Source organism: Typopeltis vanoorti, chromosome 20, assembly GCF_054136105.1.
Source record: "Typopeltis vanoorti isolate ZY-2024b chromosome 20, IOZ_Tvanoo_1.0, whole genome shotgun sequence".
Lineage (NCBI taxonomy): Eukaryota > Metazoa > Arthropoda > Arachnida > Uropygi > Thelyphonidae > Typopeltis > Typopeltis vanoorti.
This window is the reverse complement of record NC_143568.1, coordinates 17,319,210-17,344,392: the sequence shown is the minus strand read 5'-3', so window position 1 is coordinate 17,344,392 and position 25,183 is coordinate 17,319,210. Positions and strand designations below refer to the sequence as shown.

General features: G+C 35.2%; 1 protein-coding gene across 1 annotated transcript in view; it reads right to left on the bottom strand.

The window, feature by feature from the left end:
• Positions 1-1,556: 1,556 nt before the first annotated feature.
• Positions 1,557-25,183, bottom strand: part of LOC150095256 (uncharacterized) — a 500,251-nt gene continuing 476,624 nt past the window's right edge. Inside the window, exons 23-24 of the mRNA XM_090410231.1 lie at positions 16,955-17,026; positions 1,557-1,976 (exon numbers count right to left, since the gene is read on the bottom strand). Of these exons, the coding sequence (XP_090266357.1) occupies positions 1,843-1,976; positions 16,955-17,026 (206 nt within the window). The 3' untranslated portion in view covers positions 1,557-1,842. The remainder of the gene's footprint in view (positions 1,977-16,954; positions 17,027-25,183) is intronic.

Genomic DNA, 25,183 nt, shown 5'->3' with positions numbered 1-25,183 from the left:
GAGTTCAAAGTGTATAATACCAACCATATCCCACCAAACGCTTAACAAAACCTTCTGAGGGTGAAGGCCTTGTTTTGGCTGAAGTTTAGTCTGTTCCCCTCAATGAATCCACATTTGGCACTTAACATTCTTGTAAAGTATCCATCGAGAATGAAGAGCAGTGCAGATGTTGACTAATGAAATTCGTTTCCTTTCTTTGTTCAGATCTCCAACAAGAACCAGTTTTTCATTTTTTTTTTTTATGTCAGCTGCCTGCACTAAGGATTTGAAAAATTCCTCCACTTCTTCCTTAAAGAACCTTTTATGGCAACTTAGCACAAATAAGAGAGAGAGAGAGAGAGACAACTGAACTCAATAAAATGCCAAACAATGCAAAATAAATATATTGATTATTATTATACCGGACCTCCTTCAGACCTGCAAATAGGTTCCTATATAATGATAAAACACTATAAGGACAGCAACCATTGTCAATGTTTCTAAAAAGAACTATTCTTTTTTTTTTTTTTTTTTTTTTGCTCTCATCTGTTAATCTATCAAGAAGTTTGGTTTCAATTTTTAGAAATTAGTATTATTCTCTTCAAGGATTAGGCATTTACCTATTCCACTTCACTGGTCTTTCCATCTTGAAGCTGGTCTTCCCCTCCCTCTCTCTCTCCCTTTGGTCTATATCTATCCACCTTTTTCGGTAGCCAATATATTTCCATTTTTCTCTATATTCCTTGATCTTTTCATTTACTTCATAAATAAGAAATTAGTATTAAAATCATGAATACCAACACTATTGGTTTAACTCTCATTATGACAACTGGTTGTTCTGAATAATCATTAATAACAGCAATTATTATTGCTACTAATAATAACAGTAAATCATAATTATGCCAACACCTCAACAAATTTCAAAGACTCATTATGAAAGGTCATCAAATATAATGTTTATTAAATGTTTTAAAACTTATTTACTATTTACACTGAAATGAGAAAATGGGACTCTAATTTAGTTAATTTTCAGACTAAAATTGATGGCATAAACATTTTGCAGTGTTGGACTGATAATAAAGAGCAGCACATCCTAAACGTTGCATAGTTTGTTTGTTTTTTTCTGTATAATTCTTGCAGCTGATCACATGTTATGCATGTATGCTGTTTCTACATTAAGTAAGAAGATTTGTAAGAACCAGAAAATAACTGATATTTTTTTATTTGAGTTTAATACTGGTTAGGCAAATAATTGGACAAAGTGTATATTTTCTATGTTTGTGTATATAGATGTTATTAAACTTGAATAAATGCTGGTTACACATTTTTGATGTCTAATTTTATTTTATTTTTATTATTTATAGCTTTATTTTCTCTATGACAACTCACTTACCATATTTAAATTTTTATATTTTCTGAAGAATGGCAATTTTTTTTTTCAATGACTAGTTCTATACTGTAGATGCAACACTGTGAAATACTGATGCAGAGGGGGATAAAAATAGAATACTGTGGTTTTGGTCTGAAGGATTTTACTGTTTATACACATCAGTCAATTAAAAGTAACCCATAGAAAGTAAAGTATGAAAACAGTTTTTTATTATTATTATTATACCTTTGAAAAACATAAAAGTAGTAACAGAATCAGAGGCAAACAACCAGAAAGTCTCATTTTAAAAAGCAATATATAGCACACAAAGTTATTTACAATTTAAATGAAACAAAACTAGCAATCATGTAGTCTTTATGTTACAATGATTATAAACAGTGATGAGCTGAATGAAACTGAAATCTGTACGTCAACATCAACATAGAATTGAAAATATTAACATCACAGTGTTTTAAACTATATTGTCATCATATCTATGACTTCACAAATGATACTTTCAGGCCATCTCCACCTCTCTTAGAACGATAGTAAGAATACCCTAAAAACCCAACAACACCAAATGCAAGACCCAAAATTATCATTCCAATCAGAAGACCAGCAAATCCACCTAAAAAAAAAAAAAAAAAATCGATATTATACATATTATTCTGCCTATATTAATTACATACAGTTTCTTATTATTTTTAAAACAAATATCATCACACTCATCATGGGAGATCATTCAGTAAGCAACATAGCTAAACAAAATCATTCACATTGCTAGCATTCTCAACATCTGTCACTCCATTCTGTTCACCCACTACTCTCAATATAAAAATCTACTCATTTCCCTCTATTTTCTGCCAGTACATTGCTGGCCTGGTTGGCCGAGTGGTCAGCATATCCGCTTTTCAGGCAAAAGGCTGCAGGATCGAATTCTGCCATGAGCATGGATGTTTATGATTGTCTGTGAAAATATTAATGGTGGTGGTAGACAGCAGATGGTGTTGGTGTAGATCATAGGTTCGCAAACTTTTTCGGGCCACCGCCCACTTTTAAAGACATAAATTTTGTAACGCCCCCCCATTATATAACAGTTTTCCGCGTAAATAACAACTAATGATGCTTATGCCGTTAAATTTTTAAAAAGAAGTGGCCAATATGTGCTTCATCTTGAACACAGTTATATTTTGCATGCAAGTGCATTTTGTTCGTCCGACCACGACATTGTCCGAATAATTATAAATAATAATTAATAAATAAAATAATTACACAAAATATAAACAACAAACCTACAAAACATAACCACAGAAAACAGTATAATAAGTTTTGAATAATATTTGCTTTGTTTTTTCCCTCTAGTTAGCAATATGAGTTAGTACTAACTAGGCTAACTAAAATTTATGATTTTATTTCTTTCTTGCCATTATGATTTTTACTCGCAATATTAAATTATATAAAATTTAATATTGCGAGGTAGTGTGTAGTGTTCGTGCAAGCTCCTGATAAGATAAGTATTATTTTCAGTTATCGTTGATAAAATTAGTTAATATTGCGTAGTTTTGTTTGCCTTGCGTATTTTAGTGCGTCTGTTTGTGTGTTTTTGGTGTGTATAACTTATTATTTGATAAAACACGTTGCAATAATTATGGCACCTGTACGAAGGAAAATGGCGGCCAGTGGTGATGGTTCGCCATCGTTATCAAAGAACAGTAGTATAAAAGAAATGAGTCAGTGTACTAGCTCTGAAATGTACGCTTTACAGAGTGTAGTCGGAGTGTGGATAGATGATAATAAAGGATTGAATGTGTGTAGAAAATGTAGGGAGAATGTGGAATTGAAGTGTATTTCGGATTGTGAGTGTGATATTTTTGTCAACCTTCAGAATGAAGAAAATAGCGATATGACAAGAAACAGCAAGGTTGTACATGAGAATTATGAGACTGTGAATGTAGAAAGTGTGAATGATAGTATTAATGGTTTCTCAGAGAATAAAAAAGATGAGATAGATGCAGCGTTGTTGAATGGCGCGATAGAAAGGGCAAAACAGCAGCTAGAGTGCATGAACAAAAATCGACTGAATGAACCAACCAATAATAAAAGGTATGACAGGAAAAATAGGCGTATGAATGTGAACGTGAACAAAATGAAGGATAGAGTGCTGTATGGAGACTCGTTAGTACGAGGTGTGTTAGTAGAGGATTTGACAAAATAGTACCAACCTGGTGCGACCATAAAGGATGTAACTGAGTCTATTAGAGAGCAAAAGGAAAGGGTGAAAGAAATGATTGTTGTGGCAGGTACGAATGATTTGAAAGGAGATAAAATGGAAATGATAGAAGACCTGAATGAATTGTTTGAGGTAGCAAAAGAAAAGAGTGAGAGAGTTAGAATGATTAGTCTTTTGCCATGGTATGACAGTGAAATGTTTAAAAGGAGGGCCATAATTGCGAATGACTTTATGCGTGGGTTATATATGACGAGTGGTGTGGAATTTGTGGATGTGTGGAGTGAGTTCGATGGGCGAAAGGATCTATATAAGATGGATGGCTTGCATTTGAATGGTTATGGTGTAAGAAGACTTGAGAAAGTGTTGCTGAATGTAGTGGATGTGCAAATTCAGGGAAACTAGATTCGTTAAGGGGGGGGGGGGGAGTAGATTTACAGTCCTTAGGGAGGCAGTTGAATGTAAGAATGAATATAATATGCTAGAGCAAATAAGGACAACAAACCAGAGTGGGATAGTTAATATAAGGCATCAAGGTAGGGTTGGGGCTAATGAGGGTCTTAAATTCATGTACACTAATACTAGGAGTATTAGGAACAAGAAGGAAGAGTTTTTGGCCATGGTTGGCACTTCCAGACCACAGGTTATTGGTATTAGTGAAACATGGCTGACTGTAGATGATATAGCCAGTGGGATTGAATGTGATGGGTATAGTGTGTTCAGGAATGACAGAGAGAATAAAATGGGGGGAGGAGTATTGTTGATGATAGCTGATGAGCTACAGCCAAGGAGAATAGAAGTTGAATTGCAGGATAGAGAAAAGAGCACATTTGAGGCCATTTGGTGTGAGATTGTGGCTAGCAGAACTAAATATACAATTGGGTGCTGCTATAGACCAGGTGATGGCAAAGATGGTGGTGACAGTATGCACAAGCAAATAGAAGAAAGGAGTGGAAGGAGGGTGATTATTATGGGAGATTTCAACTATGGTCGCATTGATTGGAGTGAGGAGAGGACACACGGGAGGAAGGAATTGGATTTTATGCGGTTATTAAGGGATAACTATCTGCGACAGCATGTAATGGAAAATACTAGGGGTCAGAGAGTGCTTGACCTAGTAATTACATCTGAGGATTTGGCTGTAACAAATATGACCACATTGCCACCAATCGGTGAGAGTGATCATAGGGTCTTGACTTGGGAGGTGGCTAAAGGTGTAGAATTTTCAATTAAGACAGGGTACATGTGGAATTATTGGGCTGGAAAGTATGACAAGCTTAGGAGTTTGATTGGCTCAGTGCCATGGCATGTACAACTGCAAGGACTAGAAGTTGATAGTGCATGGGAGGTGGTTAAGAAGTGCTTGCATGAAGCAATGGCTGACTGTATACCTAGAGTCCGAATAATAAATCAAGTAGGGGTTATATGGATGAATAACACCATTAAGATTGAGCTGCAAAAAAAGAAACAACTATGGAGGGAATTTAAGGAGAAAGGTGACCGGCAGGCACATTAACGGTATAAAGCGCAGGCCAGAAGGGTGACGAGTGTGGTAAGAAAAGCAAAAAAGGATTACGAAAGAACATTGGCCATGCGGGCTTAAGAGAATGCTAAACAGTTTTTTAGATATGTAGCAAGTAAAAGGAAAAATGTACATGGCAGAATGATTTTAAAGAATGCCGATGGTAGGGAGGTAACTGAATCAGTTGAGATAGCTGAGTTACTGAGTGAGCACTTTGCAAGAATATATCATCCAGGTGGTGACATTGCAGAAACGAATAAACCAGTAGATTATACAGGAATTGTGGTGAATGAAGTGGAGGTGAGTGGTCTATTGCATAACCTCAATGTCAATACATCTGTGGGGTTGGATGGTATACCAGCTCGTGTAGTACGAGAAGCAGCTAATGAATTGTCAGTACCCTTGACTATTTTGTTTAATTTGAGTCTCGGGTCTGGGTTAGTCCCGAGCGGGTGGAAGGAGGGGAAAATAGTTCCACTGCATAAAGGTGGTTCCAAGACCGCTGTTGTAAATTACCGACCGATTAGCATATCAGGAATCATTGTCAAGGTCTTAGAGAAATTAGTCAAGAAAAGAATACAGGATTGGATAGATGAAAATGGGATATTGTATGGGGGACAACATGGTTTTGTGAAGGGTAGATCATGCCTCAGTAACTTGCTCATGTTTTATAACACAGTGACGGCTGAACTGGATAGGGGTAATGGGTTTACAGTGATACTACTGGACCTTGCTAAGGCCTTTGACAGGATACCACATGGAACCCTAATCAGTAAACTGGAGCAGATAGGGATAGATATAGGGTTGGTAAGATGGATAGGAGGGTGGTTGAAGGAGAGATACCAGAGAGTGGTTTATTCAGGAGTGGAGTCAAAAAGACGTCTTGTGACTAGTGGAGTGCCGCAGGGCTCTGTTCTTGGACCACTGCTTTTCAATTTGTTCATCAATGATATTGGAAAGGATTTGAGAGGAAGTGTTCACTTGTTTGCTGATGATGCAAAGTTGGGTAGAGCAATTGTGAGTGTATAGGATGTCAAAATTTTACAGGATGATTTGGATAGTTTGGAGGACTGGGCTAGGAAAAATGGATGTCATTTTAATGTGGCAAAGTGTAAGGTTATGCACTTTGGGGTGAAAAGAATAGCAGCAGTATATCGCATAGGTGGAACCGTACTCCAGGAGATTGATGAGGCCAGGGATTTGGGAGTGCTGGTGGATAGGGAGTTGAAGTTTAGGGGGCACATTGCAAAAGTAATTAAAACAGCTAACCAAATCACTTGGCTTATGAAAAACACTTTAACATGCAGAGAGAAGCAAGTTGTTGTTCCTCTGTATCGAGCCTTGATAAGACCCCATCTGGACTTCTGTGCCCAGTTATGGGCACCAGGGTTTCTTCGTGATGGGGAGGAAGTGGAGAGGGTCCAGAGACGAGTGACCAAGATGATAGCAGGTCTGTGGAATGAACCTTATGGGAATAGGTTGAGGATTTGTGGATTGCAGAAATTGGACGATAGGCGAAGGAGGGGTGATATGATTGAGACATTCAAATTACTGAAGGGTTTTTATAAGATTGATCCAGAAGATATTTTTGAAAATATGACTGGTGGTGGGAGGACTAGGGGCCATGCATGGAAGCTGGGCAAGAGCGTGGTTGACAAGGGTGTTAGAGCTAGGTTTTTTACTTGGAGAGTGGTGAATGAGTGGAATAAGCTTCCAGAGTCTGTTGTGGGTGCTACGACTGTAAATGAGTTCAAGGCAAGATATGATAGATATTGTGTGAATGTTGAATAGTTGTTCCAGACATGATGTTAAGGCCTCCCTAGATGAGTCTGTCGACTCCTTGGAGTTTCCCCGGAACAATAATAATAATAATAATAATAATAATAATAAAAATTGGGTTTATTTTTGTACAAATCAATTAGAAAAGTGGTTTTATATATTTTATATTTTGAAATGAAATATAACGAATATATTTGCTATTGTAAACATAACCTATTATACACACATATATACATGTTCTAATTTCTCATTGACATAGAAAATTGACATCTATTTCTATCTGACATGGTAAATTTTCAAATGATTAAATAACTGAAATAGAAAATTGAAATGCAATATTTAAATTTTAAATGATTATCTAATCGCAAAATCATGAAAATAATTAATTTTTAAATATATATTATTAATTTCTTCTATAAAGAGCCACTGACCCCTAGACCACCCCCAAATGTTTCTGATCCCACTGTAGCCCTCCTAGAAGACTTCAGCGCCCACTGTGGGGGGGTACCTCCCACTTTGGGAACCTATGGTATAGTTCAGCGCTTCCCAAACTGTGAGCCACGGCCCCCTTGGGGGCCGTAGGTTTTGTTGAGGGGGGCCGTGAAATAATGAAAACAAATTTAAAATGCTTTAAAGACTAAGTAGATTTTTTTTATTTTAAAAGAAACTTATTTAACTTTTATTATTTATTATTTCTTTTTTGTTTATATTTTAATGCAAAAATTCACACATTGGTGTTGGTTCACAAACTTTGCTTGCTGCGTATTTTGGCGCTTAATGAATATTAGTAAATATTGTTTATTCATATGTTTAATTTCAAAGCATTGGTTAATTGTATTTACTTCGAATGCTCTCCAGGGAAGCTCCAAATCTTCCTGTCCCTTTCATCACGAGTTCGTAATCAGGAACTGCTGATATTGACTTTATATACATATCAAAACTCGTTTTATATTATCACTGTCATCCGAGTTAGTTTTCTGTTACCAATAAAAGTTTCGCATATACTTCACACATGAAGAAAAGCTTAAACAAGTTCATGTGGGGAGATAGTAACTCGCTTGCAGTGGTAAACAACACCCCTCCCTAACAACCACTATACTGCAGAGGCAATAAAAACAAGTACTTTTATTATGCCAGTGAATAAGGTATAAGGAGTCTGTGTAATATATTTCTCAACAAATAGTGCAATTAGAGACAACTGGGATAAAAACACACTAATTAATGAATCACATGTCCCCTCATACAGAAACTATGCTGTATAGACTGAAACAAAACCATATGTTGCATGGGCAAACACAGTAAAAACTACTGTTATTAATTAGATGTGTATGAGTTCGATTTTCCAAGGCAGCAATAAAATTCAACCGAACGTGTTAAAATTCGTAAAAGTGTTAAAACTAAGTAATATATATATATATAATGAATGTTATGGCAGTTTCACATATGGAATTCGGTTGAAGAGAGTTAGCATTTCAACTCAATTGTCAGCTATGCTTTTATCTTTCGGTTGCGCGATCTGTTGTTTATACCGCACCAATCATATGCACGTTTTAATAACCTGCCTTTGTTGTCTATTTCGCGTTAGGATTAATTCTTTAAAGAGAGAAAAGTCACAAAAGAGAAAAATGTTCCTGGTACGGGGATTCCCTTATTCAGGTAATATTCACTAATTTCATGTTATCAGTCTGTGGTGTGTCAGTATCGGTAAGTGGTGATATTATCTGATCTATTCTACATTAAAAAATTTAACCCTGAGATGGAGAAGTGGCTGATAAAAAATAAAAAAAATCCCGCGAACAATCAGAAGAAGCAGAAACAGACTCAAAAAAAAAAAAAGGACAGTCTTTCATATTTTACCAGAACAGCCCGCATCGTCTTCAGAACCAAACGGTAAGAGGCAAAAAATGTAATATATGCATTTGATTTTTGCAATATTCGCTGTGTATGTTTTGTATTGAATATAAATACAATAAATATTATAATAATATATCTCTCTATTACGATTTTTTTTCAAGGGGGGGCCGTGAAATATTTTAATTTTTGCAAAGGGGGCCCTGACATCCAGAAGTTTGGGAAGCACTGGTGTAGTTGATGCAGTTTGCTGTGGTTGATCGATGAGTGGTGGTGACCGAGAGTTGTAGAGTGGGTTCACTTCCTCGATAAGTCTTTGGACTCCTTGGAGGTGTGACATAATAATAATAATATATCATAGGGGAATGGGGGCCCCCAAGATGGCAGCCCCATCACCAGACTAGGCTGCGGATGGTTGGTAACCAGTCTAGCTGAGAAATTCTTATACTTGTAAATTGGGCTGTCCGGTTTTTATTCCCTTGCAAACGGATAACAAAACAGAATTGGAAAAAAGGACTGTGAACTGGATATGGATCGGAACAGTAAACATAAGAGGCGTCAACCACAAGATCTAAGAAATACAAAAAGCCATAACAGAAATGAAAATAGAAATAGGTAATTTCAGAAACAAAGAAAAAATCAAAAGGGTCTACAGAACTTCAGGACTACAGTTTAATATACAGTGAAGTACCCAATGAAAAACGAGCAGCTGCAGGTATAGCCATCACAATCAGCAATAAATGGAAAAACAAAACTAGATATCATATATGTCATATAGCTGGATCTCTGAAAGAATAATAAGCTAGACTTAAATAAGAAATTTATTATAATCATAGGAATATATGCACCCGAAGAAGGAAAAAAAAATCTGAAATAGCAGAGTTCTATAAAAACCTCCAAAATGTAATTCAGAACACGAATAAACAAGATTACTTAATCACTGCAGGCAATTTCAATGCTATAATTGAATCAAATACATTTAAGTGCAATATTGACTCAGACCATTATTTATTAATCAGTACTATTAAGATCCCAAACCAGAGAAATGGAAACAATACAAGAACACAAAAACAAAAGCATGAGCAATTTAAGATAGAACTGTTACAGCAAGATAGTATCAGAGAACTATATCAAAGAAAACGTACAAATCATACAAAGAAAATAAATGAAGATACAGATATAGAAAATGAATGGCAAAACATTAAAAAAAATCATAAGACAAGCAGCATATGAAGCCATAGGAACAAAGCTGTGAAGAAAAAGGAAAGGACTCAGAAGCTGGAACCCAGAAATAGAATCTTTGATAAAAAAGAAATGTACCTTAAATGGTTAAACGACACAGCCATAGGAAATGAAACAGAATATAAAAGAATCAGAGCAATAACAAGAAGAGAAACCAGGAAAATCAGAAGACAAGACTAGAAAAAAATTTGTATTAATATTAGAGCATGACATAAATGGATCTCAACTAAAGAGCTATAAAATCATTAAAAAAAATAACTCAAGAAACAAAGGATAATCTACAATTAGAAGACTCTTTCACAAAAGAATGGACCAATCACTACACTCAGCTTCTAAACAATAATAATCAAATTGAAATAAAACAAGTACTAAGTCAAGAAACAAATGAAGAACCAATATTAAATTATCTAAAGAAAATATTGGAAAAACTAAAAAATAGAAAAGCTACAGGAGAAGATGGAATAAATTCAGAACTATACAAATATAGCTCTAAATCATTCCAATTATGATTAATTAAATTCCTAAACAGAAAGGACTGAAGAAACTACAGAGGAATATCCTTATTATACATGTTATAAAATATATCTAGATATAATTAAAAATAAATTAACACCATGAGCAGAAGAAATTATTGGAGAAGAACAGTGTGACTTTAGGCACAGATCCCACATTTACACTCAAACAAATTATAGAAAGAGAACAGAATTTAACCTGCCAAGATATACAGCCTTCCTGGATTATGAGAAAGCATACGATCAAATAAACAGAACAAAATTAATCAATATAATGTACGAATTGAAAGTTCTACCTCAAACCACAAAAGCAATAGCAAATATAATAAGTTTAGCTTAATCCTCCTTTATCCAAGTGTGAGTAAACAAAGTTTGTGCCTGAAAGTATCTTCAGGACTGAGCTAATGTGGTGCAACACCAAGGCAACTTGTGGCAAAGGTGGAGAAAGCTATCATCACTCCTATCTCAGTATCTCCCATAATGCAAAGCACATCTCCTTGCGGATATGTGTAATACTATGCATTAAGGCAAGGGCCACTACCCATACCGGTTTCGACCTTTATTGAGGTCTCATCAGTGGAAGCCAGGCCCTTGCCTTAATGCATAGCATTACACATATCTGCAAGGAGATGTGCTTTGCATTATGGGAGATACTGAGATAGGAGTGATATTAGCTTTCTCCACCTTTGCCACAAGTTGCCTTGGTGTTGCACCACCTTAGATCAGTCCTGAAGATACTTTCAGGCACAAACTTTGTTTGCTCACACTTGGATAAAGGATTAAACTAAACTTATTATAGTCTAACTAAGTGAAAAATAAACTCTCAACAATAGTAAATATAATGGAAGAAAACTATATTAAAATTAATAATGAAACAACTGAAAAAAATTAAAACTAATAGAGGTCTCATTCAAGGAAGTGGATTATCACCAATACTCTCCAATATATGGAAAAAATTCAAGAGAGTGAAGGAAAAACAAAATCATAGGAATTAAAATAGGAAAAAAATAATTAATCAGCTTTTTGTATGCTGACGATCAAGTTATTTTTGCTGAAAATAAAGATCAATTACAGAAAAATCTACACATATTGAACAAATCAATAGAACAGTATGACATGAAAATCTCAATAAATAAAATGAAATCAATAGCATTTCAAGGTAAAGAAATTAAAAGATGCAAACTAGTAACAGAATAAGTGAACAAATTTAAATATTTAGGAAATTACATAAGCCCCAATGGAGAAATCGACATTGCATATAAAACGCAAAAATTCCTAGCAGTCATTGGAACTTTGAACAGACACTTCAATAAACAGATGTTGAGAACAACCCAAATAAAACTATATAAAATAATAGCCAAATCAATTCTAAAATATGGCAGTGAAATGTGGACTTGGGAAAAACGAGATAAAAGAAAAGTGAAAGCTGCAGAAATGAAGTTCCCAAGATTGCTTGCAGGCTATAAAAGAATAGATAAGATAAGAAATGAAGAAATGAGAAAACAGTTATCCATAACTAACATAACAGAAGACATCATAAAATACAGAAAGAACTGGAAACTACGTAGAAAGAATGAATGAGAACAGATGGCGAAATATTGGCTGGAAATATAAACCAAAGAGACAACGATCAAGAGGAAGACTCAGGAGGAGATGGGAAGAAGACTTCTTAAACCCTTGAAAACATCACAAGCAAGCAATTGCCTAATACTCAAAACCAAGAAGAAGAAGAAGATAATATATCATCTTTAGTAAACCAGCATATTTTCCTCTATTTATATACATTGCCTTTGGGCACAATGAATCAACTAATGCTACACACACTTAACTCCCTTATTTCAGATACTCTTTGCATTAGTATACTAACATAAAAATAAATTCCATTCTCTTTGAGGCCGTTCCATCAATATCCTACTTCCTCCTTCTAATATAGCCATGCCAGTCTGATGAAATCAATAGTCTGATGAAATGAAACCTGTTCTCTGACCAACATGTCATGGGTTTAAATCCCACCATGGACATGGATATTTATTGGAGATCTGAAGAGGCTTAAAAAAGTTCCATGTTTGGTGTTTAAGTAGGGATTCCAGTTTAAGTAAAAAGAAAATTAAAAAAAACCTTTATATCTCCTCCCCCAAGTACTAAAACAAAGTGCTTGGGGGAGGGGTTGTAAAGGTTCAATCATTCATAAGTGGGAGTCACACAAAAAAAAATAATAACCACTCTATTTTCCTTTTTTTTTTGTACTTGTTTTTATTAATATTTTTTCCCATGCAATTGCCCTGCCATAATCACTTTCTCATCTCATATCAATCTTCCATCTGCCCTTCCACAACCTTCTCAATCTCTCTCTCTCTCTCTCTCTCTCTCTCTGATCCTTTTTCTACTTTATCTTGACTCTGTGCATGCTCAGCAAATGGCAGGTGCATCAATTGTCCAACATCAAACTCATTCAAATGCAAATTCAACCATTCCAATTTCCCTTCAAACTCACTCTCTACATTCATAAATTGCAAACCATTTGTCTCACAAAGCTTATCTATCATGCCATTCTTTATCTCTGTTCTTATGCTTAACTATCATCACACCTAGCCATTGCATTAAAACTATTTTCCCAGTAAAACTATTATTCTTCACTTTCCACAACTTTCTGAAATCTCTTTTGACATTCTTTTTTCACCTTCTGAGTTGTTTTTAACTCACAACTGCCATTAACTTGGAGACCACCCAATAAACATTTTATGGTCTTATTTACCATTCTTTTAATAATTAAATTCCATAAAATACTATACAATCATCCTTAAAAACATTTTTCATCTCGCTAACTCTCTCTTATATCAGTCAATTGCTTCTTCAGATGTTCAATTTCATCCTCCATGCACTTCATTTTACTCTTCGTTTTCACCAACTCTTACCCAAGTTTTTCCACTCCATCTTTTTTACTATGATACTGCTCCTTCCAAGTACAACTTGCCAATACCAGATAGCCAATTAAAATACCAACATATATAGCAGTCTATCAAAAACCTCTGCAAAATCTAAAATATAATATTGTATATATGTCTCACTTGTCCAATAGATCTGTCACTCCACTGTAATATGTAAGTAGAATACATCTTCCCTTTAACAAACTCATGATGACTCCCATATGCCATCTGCTGTTATATACCCAATTCTGGATGCTAGCTGATACCTTAATCACAATTCTAGATATACAGACTGGTATGTCATTTGAAGCCACAATTTTGGTATTCCTCCTTCCCTCTCTTAGTGAATCTGAACAACTTTGCTCCACTTATGCTACTTTGGGAAGAACCATCTGTTGTAATATTCTTGTTTAAAGTGTTAGTCATGATATAAAAAAAAAAAAAAAGTGACACGAGGCATCTGAGAAGATGAGATTAAAAATCTAAAGAGATTGGTAATGTGAATGAGAAGGAGGAAGTTAGTATTACGAAGAAAGAGTGATCAAAGGCTAATTGTATATCATTGTATGGGAACTCAATCATTAGAGGTATGATGGCTGATAAAGTACCCAAAATATGCTTTCCTGGTAGAGCACTGAAACAAATAATACTTCGCAGAGAAGGAAAGAGCAGGAACTTGCATTAGTGGTAGGTGTTGGAACAAATGACTTAGTTGGTGAAAAAAGGAATGTTGATAGAGATTTGAGGAAGTTTTTGTGAGAGGAAAGAGTAATAGTATTGATGGAAGTGTCATTAGTGTGTTGCCAGATTTGACAATAGCGAGTTGACAAGGAGAGCAGAAATAATGAATAGCAAAATGGCTGAGTTGTGTGGGGCAGGGGGGGGGGGAGATTCAGTTTGTGAATCTTGGAGTGAATTTGAAGGGAAGTATGAATGGTTTAAAGTTGATGGAATGCAGTTGAATAGGTCTGGTGTTGGGCATTTAGAATAGCTATTGTATAATGTTTTAAATAATGGCAATTACTCCTATATGTTTCGCTGAATATGTTCAATATTCAGCTGAATAGCTTCATTCAGGGAGAAGGCAGAAAAACTGTGGTAACACCATTTAAATTCTGAATACAAGAATGAGGAAACACTATTAGAGTTGTCAGAGATGTGGGTATAGATGTGTAATTAAATAATTAAAAATTATAAACAGCAATCACTTCCCAAAACTTAGAGATAGGCATACAGTCTGATTTCAATAGGATGGTGATGTAGGACTTCACATGGTTCGAAAAACAGATGATCAAATTTGAACTTACTGTAGTGTAGAATATTGGTATGGTTCCAGTGAATGCTGTATCTTTGATGACCTGAAAAGCAAGGCCTGAACTTTCACAGTCCAAAAATCTTATATAATCTTGATGTTCTTAGATTCTAATAGTAGCATAATGGACATTCTGTCCAAAGTAGCAAAGATGACAACTTCTGGACTGATTTGAAGGTGGTATACAAATTATTTCTGCAAAGGGTTCTTGCTATTTGTTCAGATGTTCCTTTAAGGTAGGATATTAACATCAGATTGCAATCTGGGAGAGGGATGATAATTATCAAATATTTTCAGTATATAATCCATTAAGTAATATAGTAAATTTTATTGTGTTTAATTCTTCTAGTAGAAGAGACTCAAAAGAAAAAAAATGGTGTGTTTGGTGCACAAGGCTTTTAATAATGTCTGTTTTTTGTGAAGGATGATGATGATGACTTGAAGATTTTCTTTGACAGGTTTTACCATTTGTGTTGTGGACATTTAGTGGCTGCATAGCCCTGTTGCTATAAGTCTGCTTCCATAGACTAGACTGCCAGAAGAAACAGTTATAAATTTGATTCTCGTTGCTGACTACAGGAACATTTTCTATGCTTTTTTTAATTTTATTTTAGTAATTTATTATTTTCTTTTATTCATTTATTATTTTTTTTTTTTTGCAGTTTCTCATTAAATAGATTTTTTTAACACAGCAACACAAAAAAAAAAAGTGACCAAGAATTTCCACTATTTCAGACAATAATAGAACACTATGTTTAAGGAACACAAGATGGAACAATACTTGCCATACTTTCTTCCTCAGATGCCTGTAAAATCATCTGTGATAACTGAAGAGATGCTGTCTCCTGATCTTCAAAAAGTTAGTTTTGGATAAAACAGCCTCACATACTCCCTTTGGGGAATAAAAGCCATTACAGGAATTAGAATTAAGCTATGGATATTTGCCTGTTCTATCATCTGGATCATTGTTTCTTCTATATAATTTTAACCATATCTTTTTCTTTATGCATATTCATTTTAATTTCATTTTTCTCTCTATCCATTGTTTTCATGCATATCCTCTCCAAAATTCTAACTCTATTACTCTTAGCTTTGAAGTGAATCTCTCTTGGGGGGGGGGGGGGTCTGCCCCAACCGGCACTTTGAACCTTTTTGAATTTTTGCAGTTAATTCTAAAATGCAGCCTCGAGAACTCATTTCCAGATATTGTAATTCTACTGTGAATTTTCCTTACAATTACTGTAAATGTTGCTAGTTGTGAGAGGAGTTTTTCTAAATAAAATTGATTAAGAATTACCTACATTACTATGAAATAGATTTCACCAATCTCATTGACGAATTTGCTAACAGAAAAGCAAGAAAAATAACATTTTAGAATGTTGAAATTAAAGTTTTACTTCAAAAATAAACAGTGTTTTAATTTATTTCCCTATACGTCATTTTGACCTTTTGTAGGAATTCTGGTGTGTATTGAGAGGGACTGCAAACTCAGGGACCGCCCCAGGCGGCAATAGCTCTAGCTACGCCACTGCATCCACATCATCACCTCACTTCACTGACATAGTCACTTTCTATCATTCCTCTTGGCAAGTAGGCAATGTTCAATTCTGCATACACAAATCATTGAACCACCCATACATCATGCTTCTCACAGTTCCTTCAATCCTAACTCTATGTCTCTATCTTTCTCTCTCCTATGACACTCTCCCTCTTTGTTCCCTGACTTGCTTGCTTTTCTGTTATCTCTCTATCCCTTGCTCCTCTACTTTCTCAATTTCCTCTCTTTCCTTTCTCTGATTGTCTCTCTCTCTCCTATTATTTTCCCCATAACTTTTTTCACTCTATTCTTGTTTACCTCACATCAATTAGCCTTTCAAGACTCTTAATCTCTCCCTTCATGCTTTGCAACTCATTCCTCGCCCACCTCTCTCCAAGTGGCCTATCCTCACTTGACATTCATCTACATAATTCACAACATCCTCCGAATCCCCAGTCATGCTACGTAATGTTAGGTTATAACGTTATGATTTACATTATAGATGTGAAATGAGATACTAATTTCCATCATCTGGTGAAAACAATGATTATAAGGTAATGAATTTGGGAAAGATTTTCACAGTATGTGTGTGTGTGTTTGTGTGTTTCAGTAGAAAAAAATATTATAAAATGTCAATATTTTAAGTAAAACTTAAAAAAAGTTAACAGAATTAAGAATGAGTCTACTTCTTGCTTACCTTCTGTGTATCCAATGTCCTTTATAATACCTACTTTATCTGCCGTTATTTGATAATCTATTTTGTCATGTCCTACACATGTATGAAAATGCATATTTTACTTTTACTAATTAATCCATCATTAAAATGAACACATTTATTGAATATAAAAATTGAATTATTTTAGCCGATATAAAATTCTTAGATTTAGAATTCAATGATACAAAACCATTAGTACTTTTGAAAGAAAAAATAAAATCATATATATATAGAATATGTCTAATATAATTTCTTAATATCCATAATCTGCTAGTTATTTAGCGGTATATTTTTACTTTCAAATAAAAATTTCCAAAAGTAGCATTGTTATAACTCAGTTGTCACTATTTCTGTATGCAGTGGATTCCACTTAATTGGGACACATTGGGACTAGAACACTTTGTCCCAATCATGTGAACTTTTATGGAACAAGCCTAAAATATCGCAAAAAGTTAAAAATGTTTAAAAATAGACAAACTTCCAGTATACTTTGTTAATGTACAAAGTATACTGGAAGGGTATATGTATCAGTATCCCTTTCTAGACTGCAACTGAACAAAATCAGCACAGGTATCTAATTCAGATAAACAACTCCCTTCATTGCCTTCTTGCATACAATAGTGTCATAATTCAGCATCAGTGTCATATTTCAACTACTCCCCATGTTAACATTCAAGAATCCTGATCTAGCATTACTCATTCGACTCTCTCCACAGTTCAACAAATGGAAACCAGGACCAAATCTGAGTACAATAGTTAATGTATGGTTTGGCTAATGCCCAGTGACCATGGAAATTAGGAAGTGGTAAGGATCCAGAGGTGAGTGACAGATCTGTGGAATGCTCCGTATGGTCTAGGTTCTCACATCCACCAAACCCAAACTCATCCACTGGACTACCAGATTTTGAAGCATGATTAACCACTCCAGAGAATGCATTTCAACTACTCCAGAGTCCAATGGTAGTGAGCTTTACACCATTCCATCTGACTTGCTGATGCCAGGCTTGTGTGCAGCTGTGTGGCCGTGGAAATCTATGTTCTTCAGCTCCCAGAGAATAGTTGTAGTACTAGCATCTCTCTCAAAACACTTATAGAACTCAGTAACAAGTATTTCAACTAAGGATAGTGATTTTTTTCATGCCATGTATTTTGATACTCAGCGACCTTTGTGATTTTATGTGGCCTGTCATCATGAATGTGCAGTTGTTCCTCCTAGGCATTTCCAGTTCACAATAACATCACTTAAGTTAATCAAAGCAGCTGCAGCAGGGCAGAAATTTCCAATTTCCCAAACTGAGTAAGGTTGCATCCTATGGTAGTGCCACATCTAGCATCACTGAGCTCCTCAATACAGCCCATTTAAGCATTTGCGTTTGTCTATGAAGATTGCAAGACTCAACGCTTTCTTTTATACCTGCATGAGCTATCATTGTGATGTATATAGCCATATCCACTACTAGGAAGGGATGTCTGAATATTTTTGATTATATAGTGTATGATAGACATTGAGTAATGGTTAGTACAGGCCTTCCATAATAAGTTACTCCATGGAGTTGTCTGAGAAAATTAATAACCATTCTTTAAACTGTACTTATTACTGTGCTCCTCATCATAGCAGCAATGTACTATGTATCTTTTGCAACATTAGCAAATGTGTCCTTTGAACTTCAGGAAACTGTTCACCATCACTAATCTGGTATGGATGCTTAGACACTGATTATCGCTCATGTTGATATTTAATGGAATAAAACATATCTGTAGATAATAAATACTAACTAAATTTATTTTATTAATAAAGTATTATGCAAGATTACCTGGATCACCTATGCAGGCACACTGTCAAGAAAGCAAACACAGACTGAGTTTGCTTTCTTGCCAATGAATGACAGGATCCTACTCCTAACTGGTGCCTTCTGTGGTGTGATAATGGAAACTTGCTGAAGAGTTCATGCAGATGGTCTCAGATTTTTGATAAGGTGAGGAAGATGAATTTGCATAAATTAGCATATGTTCTAATGCTCAGGTAGATTCTATAAAAATTCTCTTGGATTAAATCTACTCCTTTATAAGAGGGAGGTTTCTTAAACTGAATCTGGTGATCTATATCCATGGCATGGCATGGTCTGCAACTCCAGAATGGCTGTATGGTAGCCTAATGGACATAATTCTTGTGTTCTTCCAGGCAAACATTCACTATTCTTTGTGCTTGTCTAAAGTAGGGTGGTTTGCAGGAGCAAGGGATGCAGCAGACACCAGAATAATCTACTCACCAAAAATCCAATAAGGACAGCTAGAGTTTGGTATGGCTTGAAGTAGGTCTGTATGCTATACTTTTTTAGAACACGTGAAATTTTTTCTGAGATGCCCAATATAGAGAATGGCAATGGATCTTTTTGTGTTCAGAATTTTGGGGCAAGGAATTTGGTTTGGGGTGAGCAAAGAGTTTGTTTGATGTTGTAAAAGGGAAGGCCATTGTCTAAAAAAGTGTTCTGGATGTGATTGATTTCTGTGGAGAGGCTAGTGTGATCAGAGCAAATAGTTCTAGCATGGTATGCTAAGGTTTTGATGACACTGTATTGCTGAGTGAGAGAGAGAGTTGGTAATGTGAAAGATGAAAGATGTACCTTCCAGTATGAGAAGGTTTCCTATGGATAGAGAAGGATAAGGGTTTGACAGGCAGTTGAGTGATAAGGTAGGAGAGACAGTTTTCCTTTTCAATGGTGAAAACAGATCCTTGAGTATTTGCAATGTGATGAAAGCATTTTCAACATATTCCTACCATGTGGCCAAGTGGAAAACGTGTGCATGTAGTGTAGCCATACTGTGAACTTGAGAAGGGAAGAAAGTTTAGGGGTGTATTTTCAAAATGTTCTGGAATGAAAAGATTGGCAAGAGGGTGGTGCCCATAGCTGTGCCTTCAATCTGCTTGTAGTTTTTCTCTGATGTGTAAAACAGCCAGAGTTCATTGTAAAACTGAACAAGGCTACTATGACAAGGGGAAAGAGAGTCTGAAGGAGTTCTGAAGTGTTTCTTTAGGAGTACATTAGTGAAAAGGGAGGCTGTGTTACCATAATGTCAGTATCTTTTGAGGGACTATATCTGAGAAGCAAGATCTGAAGTATGTTCTATTATTGTATTTTAGGTAATGCATAAATCTAGGGAGGCCTAGGATTATAAGGCTACTATGACAAGGGGAAAGTTTGGTATGGCTTGAAGTAGGTCTGTATGCTATACTTTTTTAGAACACGTGAAATTTTTTCTGAGATGCCCAATATAGAGAATGGCAATGGATCTTTTTGTGTTCAGAATTTTGGGGCAAGGAATTTGGTTTGGGGTGAGCAAAGAGTTTGTTTGATGTTGTAAAAGGGAAGGCCATTGTCTAAAAAAGTGTTCTGGATGTGATTGATTTCTGTGGAGAGGCTAGTGTGATCAGAGCAAATAGTTCTAGCATGGTATGCTAAGGTTTTGATGACACTGTATTGCTGAGTGAGAGAGAGAGTTGGTAATGTGAAAGATGAAAGATGTACCTTCCAGTATGAGAAGGTTTCCTATGGATAGAGAAGGATAAGGGTTTGACAGGCAGTTGAGTGATAAGGTAGGAGAGACAGTTTTCCTTTTCAATGGTGAAAACAGATCCTTGAGTATTTGCAATGTGATGAAAGCATTTTCAACATATTCCTACCATGTGGCCAAGTGGAAAACGTGTGCATGTAGTGTAGTCATACTGTGAACTTGAGAAGGGAAGAAAGTTTAGGGGTGTATTTTCAAAATGTTCTGGAATGAAAAGATTGGCAAGAGGGTGGTGCCCATAGCTGTGCCTTCAATCTGCTTGTAGTTTTTCTCTGATGTGTAAAACAGCCAGAGTTCATTGTAAAACTGAACAAGGCTACTATGACAAGGGGAAAGAGAGTCTGAAGGAGTTCTGAAGTGTTTCTTTAGGAGTACATTAGTGAAAAGGGAGGCTGTGTTACCATAATGTCAGTATCTTTTGAGGGACTATATCTGAGAAGCAAGATCTGAAGTATGTTCTATTATTGTATTTTAGGTAATGCATAAATCTAGGGAGGCCTAGGATTATAAGGTTCAAGTTTTTGAATGGTTTCAGGCCAGAATATAACTTGCCAGTGAGCCTGGCACAGATGCTCAGTGTATGTCTTTGTGCTTATGCGGATGCTTAGGTGACTTAGACAAAATATTGGTATAACAATTTATTAGCTATTGGAAGTTTTTCCACTTGGTTATACTATAAATTAAAGATACCAAGAAATTATATACAACCAAGTGGAAAAACTTCCAACAACTATCTCTAATCCAGAGTATTTTAATAACAAGGTGGGAACCTTTTGGCTACTCGTATAGAAAAATATGCCTTCTGCATTACTTCGACCTTACTATCACCTCTGGGTCTGGCTCCCACTGATGAGATCTCAATAAAGGTCAAAAACCAGTCTGGGTAGTGACCTTTCCCATAATGCATGGTGTTATACATGTCTGTAAGGATGTGTGCTTTGAATTATGGGATACTAAGGCAAGTAATGTGAAGTCATTAGTTTATATATACAAGTTGCTCCAGTCCTGCAAATACTTCAGGTACAAACGTTGTTTGCTTATACTTGAATAAAGGATTAAACCAAGTATATAATTTCTTGGTATCTTTAATTTAATTTATTAGCTAAATAAATTTTGTCAGTATTTGTTATCTATAAATGTATGTTTATTCTACTAAACATCAACTTAAGTGTTCACCATTAATCTCCAGATCCTGAATTCTCATCAGCCTTGAAGCACATTAACAAATGAATTAAAAAGTAGGATGTAAGAAGAGAATCCTGTGGCACACACTCATCTCTGGTCACCATTCTTTTCTTAGACATTGCTTGCCATACAAAACTGGCTAATATTGTTCAGAGAGCCAATCTCCTATCCATTCTCTTCATCTATTAACTGTGTCTTCTCTGGTTTATACATTAACTTGCCATGTGGTAGTGTATTAAGTGCCATTGTAAAGTCTGAGAAAATCACCAAACATCCTAACTTTATTATGAAATGCAACTTAGTCTTGCTAAAGCAAGATCAACCTTTCATAAACCCATGTTTATCAACTTAATCTTATTAGTGTTCCATCCTAAGTAATTTCTCCAATATTATAACTACAACTGTAAGTATCTGTCAGACTGAGTCTATAACTAAAAACGTCCGTCCATCCTGGTACCATTCTTATGTTGTTGCTATTTTGCCTTCTTTTTATATAAGGATCATTCTCATTAAACAAACAGATCAAACCACATTCAACTTTTTGCACAATACCTAAAAATATGTGATGTCATCCATTTCTATAGTGTATTAATATCTAGCTCACTCAATTAACACTTCAAATTATTTAATTTCTGCTGCTCCTTCTAACATTCTCCTCTTTTCTAAGTTTGTACAGTACTGCTAGTATGATATATACCGACAAAGTGCTTATTACGTAATTCCACTACATCCTTTGTCGTGGCAGGTGATCCCACCAGTCACCCTACCATGAATATTCTTCATTTTGCTTGCCACATAGAAGAATTAATTACCTCGAATTTTCTCTCAATATTGCACTTTCTCTTTGTTTGCAACATTTGTTGGTTTTCCAGCCTGTTTCATAATCCCCATACATCTGATCATTATTGTCTTATAATCTCCTTCCAACAAACTTGTTTTCCCTACACTTTCTGTGTAATTTCATTGTTCATTAATTTCAGCCCTACTCTATTTATATTCTTAACTGTTAGTATACGGCAGTACATTGCTTATGTCAGTTCTATTCTAACCAATTCTGTGCTGTCGATCTCTTTTCTTCACAGCTTATCATTCCATTCTATTAATGTTAACTACATAGCTTCCAGAATAGCACACCTTACAGTTCTACATATTTACATCCCCTCTTTACATTAAAAGTTTTATTTTCCCAAAATTTTCATCCAGGTATTAAGAGCATCTTCAGTATGAATTTTCAAAAATTAAAAAGGCACATGCCACATAACTGAAGAATCAAAAATGAGAATATGTTAGTCATATGAAAAGAATAAAGTACAGTAATACAATTCAAAGTCCTATTGCATTTTATATATATAAAAAATAATTAAGATGAGCTGTGTGAAGAAAACTTCTCATAATTGGAGAGAGAATGATTTAATTTAATCAGATCTATTCTGGTTAGTGTGAAGTGGCAAGGTATAACAACTATCTTTATAATAAACTATATAAAAGGCTTTTATGTAGAATCTTAGTCTTTTTCCAGAGAATCTAAAGTTTAGAGGAAATGTATGCTCAGCAAGGCCAGATTTTTCCACCTCATTAAATTTAATATACTGCAGTGATTCCTCATGACAAACAGTTGAAGATCAGCCAGTTTGATTAAAGAATGGCACAGGCACAGAGAATTTGATAAATGGCAGGGTAGGCAAAATGGAAATGTTTATTCTATGCAAAACAACATGCCGCTCTGATACCAACAGACTTAAGTAATTCAGAGATTCATTAAAATACACCTTTGACGTAAGGGATTGCAAATACAAACAACTTCCTGGAACCTACACACTGGCAACAGAGAAACTCTGTACTATTATTATTAGTATTAATACCAGACCTCAATGGATTCAAAGATTCACCATGAGGGGTAAACCCTATCACAAGTAATGTTCATCAAACCATGCCTTAAACTCATTCAATGTGTTTGCATTCACCACTAAGCAAGGTATTCAACTCTCCATATAAAGAATGTTCTACTTACCCCTTTGCTCACAGCATCCTTATAGAGTCTCCAGGGATTGCCTACTTTGTACTTTACTCTCCTATTCTATGAAAAATTTCTTCCACATTAACCTTTTGACATTTTTTGCATAATAATTGGTGGCACTGCTTGAATTTTTAGTATACTATTGTTTATTTTTGATAATTTAGTGTGTTTGCAAGATTTTTGACCTTGGATAATTATTACTAACTTCATTTACTGAAATTTCTGAATCTTGCATTCTTTGAACACAGTGGTGGTACTCGTGATGTCAACCATGTGGGTGTCGAGCAGTGCAACTAGGTGAGCATCATGAAAATCAAGTCCTGTTAATGATGTGGATTTTTCAAGAATGGTTTAATGTCTTAATATATATGCATGGCAAAATGTGATAGATGTGTTTGTGGAGAGACTGAGTGGAAGACGAGAGAAAGTGTGAATTTGTAGGAAGTAGGATATTTTATTAGACTACGAGTTAAGGAGTGAGAGACAGTGTAAATGAAAGAAAGAGAAATGGAATAAAAGCTAGTGAGAATGAAGTTAAACAATGCAAGAATGTAGGAGCAAAAGGAAGTATAAATCACAAAAAGGAAGAAGGTGTGGCAGAATGAGAGGTAGCGAGACCACATGAGTGACAGAGAGTGCAACTGTCAGAATGCAAGATTTGATGAAACAGTTATTCAAAATAAAATGAGGAAAATGTGAAGGGATATTAGACGTTTAGTGGAAACAAATGAAAGTGTGCAAAATAATAGAATGAAAGAAAAAAACATTAAAAAAGTGACAAGTGAATCAAGAATAGCAGTGTATGGAGATTCCATTATTAGATGATTGGTTAATGAGAGTGTCCATCAGGTCTGCTATCCAAAAGAGAGAATGAGCAAGATAATTCATGCTTTGGACATGAGGAGGAAACAAGTATGAAAATTAGTGGTGAATATAAAAATCAAGTGGATATTAGATCCAGCATTATTTCAATTATTTCATTATTATTTTAGTACATTAAGATATTATTTAGTACATTAAGAGAGGGAATGAGTAAGATCATTTATGCTTTGGATATGAGGAGGAAACTAGTATAAAAATTAGTGGTGAATATAAAAATCAAGTGGATCTTAGATCCAGCATTATTTCAATTATTTCATTATTATTTTAGTACATTTTAATGGTGGTTGTTGGGACAAATTATTTAAGTGGACATGAGAATGTAAAGGTGAATATCAGAAGGATATTGAGGAAAGTGAAAGATAACAGCATAGTGGGAAAGGTTATCAGTGTGTTACTATGGTATGACAATGATTAATTGAGATGGAGAGCCACAATCATGAATGGTATGCTAGCGGAGCTGTGAAGGCAGAGAAGGGGTTGCAGTTTGTGGAAGTATGACATGTATTTGAGGGAAGAATGGAATTATACAGACATGAAGGATTGCATTTAAATGACTT